The 13,660-nt window shown below is 44.3% G+C and overlaps 1 protein-coding gene across 1 annotated transcript in view; it reads right to left on the bottom strand.

Moving 5' to 3' along the window:
- The window catches only part of ARHGEF26 (Rho guanine nucleotide exchange factor 26), a 114,323-nt gene extending 106,844 nt beyond the window's left edge, over window positions 1-7,479 (bottom strand). Inside the window, exons 1-4 of the mRNA XM_075004078.1 lie at window positions 7,369-7,479; window positions 5,991-7,135; window positions 3,941-3,980; window positions 939-1,084 (exon numbers count right to left, since the gene is read on the bottom strand). Coding sequence (XP_074860179.1) covers window positions 939-1,084; window positions 3,941-3,980; window positions 5,991-7,061 — 1,257 coding nt within the window. The 5' untranslated portion in view covers window positions 7,062-7,135; window positions 7,369-7,479. The remainder of the gene's footprint in view (window positions 1-938; window positions 1,085-3,940; window positions 3,981-5,990; window positions 7,136-7,368) is intronic.
- Window positions 7,480-13,660: the final 6,181 nt, after the last annotated feature.

The following is a 13,660-nucleotide window of genomic DNA, read 5'->3' as shown; positions in this document are numbered from 1 at the left end:
AACTCTTATGCTTTAAGAAGAGTTCTAGGAAGTGTGTGCAAGATCACATCTTTAAGACTGCAAATGTGCAAGTCTTATCTGGATTGTGAGCATTCAGCACATCCCTGAATTTGTGTTTCCTAAATTCTGTAAGTTAGCAAGTTATTTATAAGAATGTACAGCTGACTTGAAATTCCCTATCCTTTCTTTGACAGCATGTACATTTTAAAATAATATCCTTTATTTTGATTGCAGTGTTGGTGTTGACATATTGGTCTCAAGAAGATTAAGATAATATCTTTTATGCAACCAACTTTGGTAAGTGAAAATGACAAGCCTTCAAGCATACACTGGGCTGTTCTTTTGTTTTACTACCAAAAGTCGGTCCAGTAAAAGACATTAATTCCCCCAGCCTGTCTCTGCGTTTATTTGGCTTGACAATATATGCTTAAAATTAATTTTGACTGGACATTTTTGTAATCATTTGTGTGGGTACCTAATGACTGTCTTCCACAAGCATAGGCCAGCATTTCTAGTAAAATGAGATTAAAATTGCTAAATCCTCAGCTCATACTCACTTTCTCATGTCATCCATTTTATTTATCTTCCCTGAGGTTTTTTATTTAGACACTTAATTGATGTCAATACTTCAGACACTGGCTTCTGTCTTTCAATAAACAGACATTTACAGTAGGTCTTATTAAACCTGAAGAGCAAAGGGATTTGTGTGGCTAAAATCTGAGTAAAGCAAAGTTAGAACATCTGGATTGGGCCCCATATATGTAACACTTGCGCAATTACAACTCCGAGTATTACAAAATGTCCACAAACACTTTACATTTGAAAAGGATCTAGAAGACAAAGTTCAAGCAGAAAATGCCACTGGCAGATAAAACCCTGACTTATATACAAGCTTGCATACTATATTTTCACTGGCATTGTAACCACTAAACACTCACCACTGATAGCTGACTCCATGTTGATCTCAGGGGCTTATACTGAATGACTATCCTTTCGTCTGATTTTTGTTCTTTGGACTCAGAATCTTCATCAGAATCTATGTCCAGAGCTTTTTCTTTATAGTTCTGATACAATACCGCATTTTCTAGAATAAAAAAAAAGTGCCAGAAAGTGTTATTTGAGTTCAAGTTATTTATTTTCAAAAGATTTAGAAGTGACATTTAAACAAATGAAATAAAGCAAATTGTACATGTTGCTCACAGACTGCACGAACACAGACAAAGACAGTGTCTTCTTTAGGATGGGCAGTGGCAGGATGGGCAGTAACAATGGCACACTGTACCACTGTTAAAAAGATGCCTACTGACTGGATTAAGGAACAGATGTGTCCTTTGTTTTAAGAAAAAAAAATAAGTGTTATTCCCCCTCCCCCTCTAATCAGTTGTGCAATGTGTCATGACTAAAGTTTATTTTAAAAAAATATCAGCACATTAAGGTCATTAATCCAGGTGCCTGATTATCTCATGCACATAATAATAAGAATTACAAACCTATCATCTACGGCACTCTTTACATGGTTAGTCATCTTCTTATTTCTTTGGGAAAGGCAGAAAACAATCCCAAATTTTGACTTCAAGAACTTTAAAATCAGGACTGCCCAAGACAGAGCCTGGGGAGCACACCCAAATACCTTCTTCCAAGACTTGCTAAATGTGGGGCATGCACACTTACATGCTTCAACCCTACCAGTATTAATGCATTAAAAAAAGCCCACATGGGGAAGGAACACAAGCACGGAGACCAGCTTTTTCTAGTGCTCATGCTTTTTTTGCTGAATATATGAAACACAAGCACACGGAAAAAAGGGGAACTCAAAATACAGGAGCGAAGCTACAAACAGAAGGAACACTTAGAGGAGAAAGGCTGAGATACTTGAAAGGTGAGTCAAGGTTTTGGACAACCTACCAGTTTACTCCCAGGGGAATTCGGCACCACTGCACAATTTCTTTTATCCCAGAGATATGGGCTGCAGTGCTGCTGGCTGCCCCTCTGGTCAGAAGAGCTGAGCTCACACATCGACACTGGCAGGGAGAGGGAGGTTCCTAGACACCCTGAGGGAAGGACAGGGTGGAGCACAAGAAACTCCATGCAATCCTAGGACTGAGCATCAGGCTGTTTCCTCCCTCTGGATGCCTAGGCTCTGGGAGTAGAGGGGAAGATACTTGGACTTGAGGAGGCCACAACTAGGCTTTGCGGGGAAGGGTGTAGGTATCTGGGCAAGAGGGGTTGCAACTAGACTCTGCGGGGAAGGGTGCAGGTGTCTACCCCCCTTGACTGTGCTCAGAGAGGGGGCAGAGAAACAGGAACTGGGGTGTCACAGAGGTTTATTTAACTCTCCACTCCTGTGGGAATTTCTGTCTGTGTTGCTACACACATACTTGCTGACAGGTATTTTTAAAATAAATTACAAAACATTTGAAACTGACACAGTTACGTAGTGTTTCTTTGACCAATAAAATTTGCAGAGAATTTTGCTAAAATTTTAAAACCTTGCACAAAAAATAAATACTTTACTTTTTGGCACAGAATGCCCCCAGGAATATTTATTTACATGTATGGAGGAAAGTGAAAGACACTGAGAGTGAGTTCTTAGAAGTCCATTGAATTCTCTTGTCAGACTTACTTTAGCTGCTATGTCCTTCAGCACTTCAGCTGAAGAGCTGTACATAAGGGCTAGAATTTATGAGGTGTCTACATACATCAGACAATAATCATAAATACATAGAAACACTGTATATGGGGCAACTCTGCCAACCCCCACTCTTCTAAGATCTTGCCCAAAAAAACCTCTAGAAGAGTTTACAATAGAAAGAATTATGGTAAAACCACAAAGTGGGCCTGACTCATTATGTTCAGTGGGCTCCAAAGAATATGTGAGACTATCATAACTTTCTCAAGGATGGAAGCTTGGCATGCAATGACTGAACCCAGAGTGGCATTATAGGGAGCAAAGCACAAGGAGTGACCAATGGAGACAAAGGAAACAGTTGGAAGAGAACCTTGGACCCAGAATCAGGAGTAAGGACGTGTCGCAGAAAATGAAGGCAGGGCCTATTCATGGACTGCTTCCAAAGCAAAGATGAGTTTCTGAAACAATATACCATATCCAGGAAAGAGAAAAGAAGAGACAAAACAGTGGGAAAGGAAGATGACTGAATGGCAACTAGGTTCTGAATGGTCCTGAGGAGAGATGAACGATTGACAACAGAGAGTGCACACTTTACCATAATCAGGAAAGATTACAGAGTGTGGATTGTAAGAGAGAGGAGGGAATGCAGGCAATTTAAAAAAAAACAAACCATAGGTGAGGGGACAGAGAAGGGTAGAAACAAAATATGACATTTAGACTTCATGCTTATGGGACAGGAAGGAAACACAAGAAAGAAAGGATGTTAGACAGCAGGGATAATTTTAATAAGCATTGGTGAGAGCTGTTTTTTATTTGAAACCCAGAGAATGGTACCTTGCCCCTTGATTCTGAAATTTGATCCATGTAGGGTAATCTTGTCACTCACATAGACTCCAAATGAAGTTAAAGGGCTATTGATGTAAGAGGGCTGACTACTGAAATCAGCTGGCTGGACTTGGGTTTATTATATGCAAATTCCACTGCGTTTTTATAAGAGCTGAATCTTAAATAATATACATAAAAATACATAAAGAGTTCCTTTTTATATTCAAGTGTAAGGTATTTGTTTACCTGCCTTTCCATATTCTTTAAGCAATTCTACAAACAGAATTTGATAGCAGTTGTATTTCATAACTATTTCCAGCTGAAAACTGAAATCTAAAAGCCTGAATTAACAAACATACATTTCTATAATAAAATACTGTAAAATCTGGTAACATTAACCATTTTAAAGCTTGGTTGTTGGTAGCTTTTCCCCCCAAGAAACATGCATTCAAATAACAAAAAAATTCGACAAACTCCAGTGCTTACCTTCCCCATCAAAGGTCCCTTGTCCTTTCAGTGTTTTCTTCTAGGATTTTTTTAAAGAAAAAAAACATGAAAATATGAACAGAGCCACTGACCACGACACAGGTTATTTTATTTAATATTAGTCAAGGCACTGAATTATTCCTAGTTTATAAACTTTTGTCAGTTAGCAAATTATTCACACAAGCTACACTGATCCCTTGCTAAACGAGCACAACTGGTTCCCAACTTTCTGCTTGTAGGCGAAAACTCGTACGAGGACACTAAATTTCCATTAAAATACGCGTAAAAGTCTGATTCGTCCCAAGTGCTCGTAATTCAGTTAAGGAGAGGCAGCATGTGGCGCTGCTTTTGAAAGGTAAGTGCACTTTGTGGGGGGGGGGTTGGAGAGGGTTAAAGGCTGGGGGCAGTTTGGGACCATGAGCGGGAGGGAGGGTTAAAGCCCAGTGGCGGGTTGGGTCTGGGGGGTTTCAGGCTGCAGTGTGTTGGGTCTGTGGAGTGCAGGGCATGGCTCGTATTAGCAGGAGGGAGTTCACTCGTCTAGTGAGCAAAGGTAGGTATACGTGTCCCTCGTTTTAGCAAGTATTCATAAGTGAAGTACTCATTTAATGAGGGATGAGTATTGTTTCACTAAAGACGTGACAAAGTTGCTGTGGAGTTTCTTCTAACTGATTAGTCATTCATTGCATTGCACTTTTTTCTTTAACCGAATAAAAAACCATTAAAATATTTAATACTATGACATCACACAAGTTCAATAAACTTCCATTACATTGACTCTTTGGTATCCTATAAGTTTAGGATGTCCTTGACAGAGTTGCTAGCTTAGCTTTCCTTTGTTTTCCACACCACAAAAAATTCACATAAAAGGTACTATGTAATCTAGTTTCTGAGACCACAACAAGCGCTTCTGAACTAAAACAACCTTAATAGTGAACTACATTTTAGATTTTTATGTATTCAACACTACTAGTTCAACTGACCAAAAACACCAATCCACCCCACTAGCAACATTATAAGTAGAACTCTTCATCACTCTCACTAGGTGAGGGCTGCAGGAAAAAAAAAATCTAACGGAATAACCTGACCTACTGAAACTGTATATCATTTCTGTGACAGAACCCAGCCCCCATCCCCTCAGTTTTTAGTTTGCCAGAGAACTGTCATGTACTTGACAATTATTCTACTAGTTACAGCTATTCTGCCTTGCCTGGAGTGCTTTACCGCACAATTCCAAGACACCCCACAGAGCTTTTAAATCTATCAATTTATTAAATGCATTCATTACTTGAAGGGTAGAAAGCAAGTGAAAAGAAACACAAAGATGAAGATAACACACTTTCAAACCATGAAATCTTACCACAATTTTTAGCAAGGCTTTGTGGCATCATTATAACTAACATAGACAGATACAATATGATGAAGTTATTCTTCAAGAAGTATTACATTTGAGGACCAAAATAACATTTTCTACTTTTAGGAAACATGAGGTGGCTTCAAAATACTTTAAAATGACTTAATTTAAAACGTTTGCTTCTACTCGAGTGTTTTTTAAACATACTGTTACAAGTAACAAGTAAGTTAATTGAAAGACATAAGGGGAGGGATAGTTGGACTAAGTTTTTACCACCATATTTATTTTCTGCATTAGGCAGCACTTTGTGAAGTCAGTTTCAGAGTAACCCCTATTTAAAAACATACACTCGGGTGTGATAAACATTTTAATATACACATACCAGTGCAAAACAAAAACTAAATTGGCAGGTGGATTCAGTGACAAGTATGAAATATGAAAATTACCTTTAATTCATTTTTTTAAACTGTTTAGTTTTCAAATTAATGGCATCCCTTTAAAAGTACCGTTTTCATTACAGTAAAATTGGGGAAATTTTAAGTGTTTATTGACATGTCTCAAAGAGGACAGAGAAGTTTTGAATGGTAAATAAAGAACTCAAATATAAAAGTATTAATGGAAAATACATAGAGTGCAATCCACTACTTTTGAAGCAGCCAGTACCATTAAAAAGTAGATTTCATCTACCTGTTTACTTACCTTTATTCTTCCTAAACTAGAGAATTTCTCCTTGTCCTCCATCACAGCTTTGAGTACAGGCTGGGACATTCTATTTTTTCTCTTAAAATTTGTAGAGCTGTCAAAATCAATGCCACTCACTACTGCTCTTCGATAGGAAGTAGACCTCAGTCCACGTCGCAATGCCCCTGGGCTACCCAGGTCACCTTCTGTCTCTTCATCACCATCAGCTACCAAAGGCACATTACGCATCTCCAACATGCTTCGGACCTTGAGGGTCCTTTTGTTTGGGTCCGCATTTTGGTGGCTGGTTTTGTTTGTTAGTTTTATCTCAGAAGCCAAACCCCTTGGAATGATCTGTTGTTTTCCCACTTTAAGGGCAGCAGGACTGTTTGTACTGAGAACGACTGACTGCTTTTCTGGGAGCGTGTTCTGATTTGATGTCAGTCTCTGGAGAGTTAAGTTTTGCTGGGAGGGAGCCGTCCGGGAAACCAATGAGGACCTCCCCTGTGCCTTCTCTGAGTTTTTAGAAAGCTGGCCAGATTGCAACTCCGAAAGAGCCATTGTGTGGTTATTCAGTGAGGTAGTATTTCCACAGAAGGCCCCAGAAGTTGGCATAAAAACAACCTGTTCATGTTCTGAGACAAGTGCGGATTGACTAGAAACCATCACAGGGTGAAGCAGCTCATCATTGGGCGAAGTTACTGAATCACTGGCTGTCAAGTTTACTAAGTTACCAGGACTCAGAGGCAGGGCATGAGTTGACCAGTCAGAAGAGTGTTGTGGGGGTACTGCTTTGTACTCTAGAGACCCCAGTTTTCCATTTGGCACAGATCCCACATTGGACGTGCAGGAGGAGGGGCTCCTTTGGACTGGTCTGTTGCCTGGAGCAGTGAGGACTGTCTCAGCAGGCTGAGTCACAGTGAACGTCCCCCTGTCTTCCAGGGGGAAATCTGTGATGAGGACTCCATTGGGGCTCTGGTAAGACTGGGGTCTAGGCTTGTTCTTGGGGTGCAGCTGGGGGGTCGATCTCCTCCTCCACTGTGGCATTAGGTTGTTATTAGCAAGATCCACTTCACTCTCCCCATCCATGGCGAATTCCGCAGGCTGGCCAGTGGCGCGGGACGGGAGCAGAGGAGGCCCGGTCCCGGCACGCTCTCCGGGGGCTAGGCAGAAAGCAGCAGTCAGCAGCACCACGCGGTCGCTCCGCGCACGCCCACCCCAGCCGGGGAGTGACCCCCGCCCCCGGAGAGGAACTTTGCAGCTGCCCTGGGCTAGGGCAAGCCCGCCCCCGCCTGCCGGGCCGGGCCAGCCCCGCACAACCCCTCCTCCCGCGGAGCTGCTACAAGCACGGCGGCCAGAGAGCCGCGGCCCCCGGCAGCCCGACCAGGGAACTCACCGCATCTCCGGCCGCGGCCGCAGGAAGGGACGCGCCTCTCACCCGGGTAAGGGGGGGGAACCCCGCTCCCGTCCCCACCTGCCGCTCGCAGCCCGACTCGGACGAGGGCGCGCGGGCAGCGCTCCGCGGGACTCCACCCACTCACGCAGCCTTCAACCTGAGCCGGCCCCGCCCCGCCGCGCCTGGAGCCAAGAACCGCCCCGCAGCCCGCCGGAGCCAGGTCACCTCCCCGCGGGCACCCGGCGAAACCACCGCGCGCGGGGAGTCTCCCGGCTCCTGCCGCTGCCCGGACCCCAAAGTCGTTCCAGCTGCGCGCCAGAGCCAGGGCGTGGGCAGGAAGAGCCCCGCGGGAGGATCTGGGGCTCGCCCCCCATTGGTCCCCGTTGGGAGCCAAGTGAGCTTTGTCTCCAGCCACCGCTTCGTGGAACGGTAATCGGGCTTGTCGCAGGCAGCCCTTGGCCATGGGGTCCCACTTGCTAACTGCAGGGCACGAGCCCTGCCCTGGCCAGGACCGGAGTAGGGCCAAGCTGTTCCCAAGGCTCCAAGCAGAAAGGAAGCCATAGGCCTCTTGCGTTTAGTACGCCCAGTGCAGATAAATAAAGCTATGGCTGCTCAACCCTGTGCACTTAACCCTAGTATAAAAAAAATGCACTGGTGGGAGTGCCAGTTATACTGAACAGGCACCTGTTGTACTCACAGGCAGGCTTCTCCTGCCTCGGGCAGAAGTGTATTAATTACACCCACCACAGTTGTAGCCTCTTCCCTGATGTGCTACAGCAGCGCGGATGCAGCTTCAACAGTGAAGTGTAGAGCAGCCCTAGCTGTGGGCAGGAGTAAGCGCTTCCAGTAGCACCCAGCTCCCCTTTCAGAAGGTTTCTGACTTTTGTATATACGATGTTTGGGTGGGTGCAGAAACAGAACAAAACTCAGTTCAGGGGGATTTTGGGGGATTCATTTAAACCTGAAGAACAAGGGATTGCAAACCAAGACTTTGATCCTGTTCGCAGCTTGTCTCCAAAAAATTATTAATAGCAGTTGGCTCTTCAGCACTCGAGTATGACTGTTGAGGCCTACCCCAGATTCCCAACAGATTAGCATCCACATCCCATTGACCACCCCCTTTGTACATAGCACTAGCTCTGTAGTGCCCAAACATTCCAAGAGGCCGTGGATTGAGTAGACATTGCCAAGAAATTACCATCTCACCCTGCAAGGCAAGTCTTCCCCTGTTCAGGGACGAGACAAAGTAAGGGTCACTGCCATTCAGAGAAACAAAATTGCTGGACAGCGGTACCCTCGCAAGTTGTGCCTTCCTGTGTATATTTGAAGCTTCATGGGGTGGCTACTGACAAAACTGAAGTTGGCCCAAGATTTGCATAAACACTTTCTTCCAGCAAACTTGCTCTTTCTTCTAAAGAGGGAATCCGAGCTGGCTCGCTCAGATTCTTTTGCTGCATGCCAAACAAGGGTTAGGACAAATATGGGAGAAGGGTAGAACTTTTTAGTAAGAAAATAAATACACAACAAATCTATTGGCAGTCAATTCTTATGAATTACATGGCTTGAAAAATTGTGGTGATAATGATTTTGCAACTTTTTATATGGCTTTGGTACATTACGTATCTTCAAGGGAAATAAAAACAAGCTATGTGTTTGGGGAAAACACAAGGCTCCTGCTTCACACCTGGTCTTCACTGACTGTAACCCCTCCCCCTAACACTTGCACCTCCCTCCCATACTATGCCTCCTGTGCCCCTAACGCCTGCATCTCCTTCCTTTGCCACAACCCCTGAGCTCCTGCACATCCCTCCTTTGCCCGTAACCCCTGCCCTCTCCCCCTTTGCTCCTACCCCTTGTACTTCCTGTACCCTTAACTCTTGCACCCCCTCTTGCAGCCATGTGGGGAAATTGACTCACCAGGATGCACAAAGCAGCTGGCATTGCTACTCACTCCTACACTGGACAGCTGCTCCTTCACCTCAGGCAGGTCGGGGGTGCCCAGTGAAAGGCAGGAGAACACAGCACAGACCAGGTAGGGAGCCCTGGTGCGGTGTATGGGTGGGAGGGGGAGAGGGACTGTTTCCAGTCCATGGTTATGTTATTTTAAAAAATATATAGGTGGGGTGCGGAAACTTGGAATCATTTTGTGAACCATCAAAAATTACACAAGTCTGGCACTCCTGCACTGGCCAGGTGGGCAGCTCATGTGGTAACTATAATAAAATTGGCAGGTTTCATACCTTTCTGTCAAGGAGTAGAGTTGTACGTTTATTCCCAGGTGGATTGGGACAGCAATCCGTGTGTGAGGCATGCATTTTTTTGAATGATATCCTTTCACAATGAGTTAAGACAGCTCCCGGTCTTGCAAATATGGTTCTATACAGCACACACATCTTATTTTTAATTTGAAAATGTAGTTCTCCTCCTCCTGGTAGTTGGCTTTTGTCTTCTGGCCACTCTTCTAGTATTGCTCTTTTAATTGCTATAGTTGGATGTCCTTTTTCTATAGCCTCTTTGATTTCTTTCAGCTTTGCTGCATGTTCACAGCATTAGTGTCTTGTTCTCCTTCCTGCAACTTGCTGAGACTCGATATATAGCGTGGATGCTAATGCCAGTAATCACCCTGAACAATGTCTGATCTCTGTCTGGCAGAAATGCAGGCACAACAGCATGCTGCAATTTCTTTGGAGCACTGAGGAGGAACTTTACCATTATTAGGGCAGGTGTCCCCAAATTGTGGGGTGTTCTCTCCCCAGGGACGCACAGAGGAGTGTCCAAGTGGGTGCTCTGAACTTGGATATGACCCTGGGCACAGGGAGGGAATGCCAACCAGCCCCTCTCTGGCCCCAGCTCTGCTCTTGCCCCAGTTCCAACCACTGCTCCCCTCAGCCAGTGTCCAGACACAGCCCCAGGCTCAGGGTTGCCAGGGGCCTGGTTTATGACTGCAGAGTTTGGTTGGAGATAGGACCTGGCAGTGTCTGATCAGCACTCCGAAAGCAGCAAGAGAGGTTTTGGTGGCTCCTTCATTTTGCCCTGAGCATGACTTCGTCTCCCCCACTCCTGAAGCTCCAGTCACCCAACATCCTGTCATAGCTCAGGGTGGCACAACTGAAAATGCTTGGGGACCATTGCTCTAGGAGTTTGTGGCTGATTATACTATTACTAGATGGCCATACGTGTACTTATGGAATCGCTCCACTCCAAATACCACAGTCCGAGGCTTTTTTAAAATTTATTTATTTGGCGTATCTATGGTGTCAAGCAACTATGGTGTTAAACAACTGTCTGCCCCTGCAAAAAAAGCCATGCCTTACTTCAGTTCATCACACTTTAAGAGTGAGGCATAAATTATCAGTTTTACTGTGTTATATTCTTGCTGTTGAGGACCTGTCATATTCCATTCAACATTCTGACTTATGTTCCAAAATACAGGTTCTGGTTCTACCATCAAGTGTGGATAGAAATTGGAGAGAAATTTTATCATTCCAAAGAGGCACTCTACCATTTCTACATCCACTGAAGCTGGCATTCCTCTGACTCCTTGATGCTGTTGGAATTTGTTCAGTTCCTCAGCTGTGAGCAGACAGCCAAAGTATGTCACCTCATGCTATTTGAGTTGCAGTTCTACTGAGTTCAATTTTATATTCTGTTCCTACATCATTGAAGAAGCACTTACAGATTTCTGGCATGGTCTTGTTCAGCTTCTATATCATTGCTCCCTTCACTGACAACGAGGATATCACCTGAAATTATTTTCAACTCAGGAAGTCAGTCCAGTGCTTTCCTCTGGACCACCTCCATCCACCAATGCCCACCCATGTGAGTAGCCATCTCTTGTGACTGAATAGTGTTATAAAAGTTATCAGCATGCTGGAGCTCTTATGCAGGCTTATATGCCAAAATACATTCGTCACATCACAGACCATCAAGAGTTTGGCTTTGGAGGTCAAGCAAGAGGCCATCAGTTGTGGCCAGTGGCTATAGTGGCATTTATTTTTCAGTTATTACTTCACTGGCTATATCGCTAGACAGATGTGTAATTTGCCTGATGGCTACTTTGCCACTGCCATGTTGGCTACCAAGGTTATACTGGCTTCTAAAGGAACTATTATAGACCTGCCTCTGCTAACTTTTGAGCACCTTGTACACCTGATTACATGGTGCCGCTTGAATTTTCCTTTGTGATAAGCACATAGGTTCCACAAGTCACAGATTCCCTTTAAGTCACCACATTGTCGTTGGAAAATATCCCCATGTTAACTGGTACACCTGGCCAAAAGGGAACCAGCCTAAAGGAATATCCCCCTACCCGCTTCTATCATCAGGATTTGTCATGGACCCCTTAAAGAAAATAAAACAAACTAAAATGTGGGTGCAAACAAACAAGGTATTTATTCAACAGTTCAACAAGGTGAGAGTGAAAAATAAACTAAGGGATATAAAACATAGAACTCATAAGGACCTATCCTCCCCAAACTAAAAAGTAAGTAACAGAGGAATGGAATGCTCACTAAAACACAGGTGTGTTCCCACCCCCAGGACCCAGGTAAGAGAACAGAGGGTCAAAGAACCATTACCGTGTTCTGCAGCTTAAAGACCCTCATGCCAATGAGACAGCCCTGGTTTCTGTCTTCAAATGGCACTAAGACGTTAAGGAGTGGTTAGACAATATCAGCGCCCAAACGATGGATTGGCTTACTCTAGCCTCCCTCTATCATCATGGGTGTGTGTTTGTCCTCACCAGGTGGCACATCCCTTGCCTTCAGGTAAGTTCACCCTCCCTCAACCAGATCTTTCCATGTGGTGCTGGCTTGCTCCTCTGAGCAGCTCCAAAACTCTGCTATTTGGAAGGGGAGCCCCTTGGAACTGGTGAGGCAGCCCTTAAATAGCCAGTTATTAGTGAGCAGAACTTAGGTCACATGTCAGTCCAATTTTCCAACAAACGATCAAAAGAGTGGGAAAGTGCCTTCAGGGGAGGAAGGAGAAGAGCAGCCAAGATGGAGTCCAGGTTGTTGCTTGGACTTTCAAAATGGTGTACCATGTTAAGTACCAGAATTATTTTTCACCTACACCTGTGCTTTCAAATTGGTCTCCATTATCCATGGAGAGAACCATGATGATGTCACCACAGTCCAATGTGCCACCCTATTCTTGTAGATGTGTGAATGAATCTTTCTGGGACCTTCTCTGCTCTTTCATACACTTCAAAATAGCTGAACTTGTCACATTCCATGCAAAGCTGTACTAATGTAGGGCACTACTCCTTTACCAGATTGTGCATCTCCCTGTGCATGTGGGGAGCCTGGCCACTTGATTTCATGCAGTTGTCTCACTACCTGTAGTTCTGTGAGTGTGTGCCTCCTCAGGCTTACATCCTCTCTCAAGGCTTCTGCCACTCACCCCATGTCTAAGCATCTATCTAGTGAAAGATTGCTTTTACAGAGCAGCTGTTCCTGCAAATGGTGATCCCAAGTGCTACAGACTATCGTATTCTACATTAGGGAGTCTGTCAAATCCCCAGCATTGCATATGGCAGCCAGTTTGCGTAAGGCAGTAACATAGTGGTCAATCCCCTCTCCTCTGGAGTGGTCTCTGCAGTGTTGCTTCTTAGGAACATGAACTCTGACAAGTTAAATGTAAAAGTATAATGAGATAGGCCAAAAAAGAATTTGAAGAGCAAAGACCCAAAACTTCAAAAACTAACCACAGAAAGTGTTTTTAGTCCATCAGAAGGAGGGAGCCTGCCAAACAATCAGTGATGCCACTCAATGACCAAGCTACACTTAGAGCTGGGTAGACACACTGGAGATCGGTCTCCTGGGGTTCGATTTAAATAGGTCATGTATGTACCTGCTAAATTGAATGCCAAGGATGCCCCTGTTGATCTCCTGCTGCTGTGACAGTGATATAATTTGACCTAAGGAACGTTGACTCCAGCTACGCTATTCTCATAGCTGTAACTAAGCACCTTAGGTCAACTTTCTCCCCTAGTGTAGACCTGCCCTCACATGCTAAAGGAGCACTCAGTGAAGATATGGCCATAGCAAGGAAACTAAATGAATTCTTTGCATCAGTCTTTACTGCAGAGGATGTGAGGCCAGTTCTCATATTTTAGACATTCTTTTTAAGGGGACAATCTGAAGAACCATCTCATACTGAAGTTACAGTAAAGGTGATTTTGGAACAAACTGATAAATTAAACAGTAATTAGTCATGAGAACCAGATGGTATTCACCCAAGAGTTCTGAAGACACTCAAATAGGAAACTGCAAAACTACCACTTGTGTAGTCT

This window comes from Carettochelys insculpta, chromosome 10 (genome assembly GCF_033958435.1).
Source record: "Carettochelys insculpta isolate YL-2023 chromosome 10, ASM3395843v1, whole genome shotgun sequence".
In the NCBI taxonomy this organism is placed as follows: Eukaryota; Metazoa; Chordata; order Testudines; family Carettochelyidae; genus Carettochelys; species Carettochelys insculpta.
Note: the sequence above shows the minus strand (reverse complement) of the source record. Positions and strands in the feature narration are given on the sequence as shown.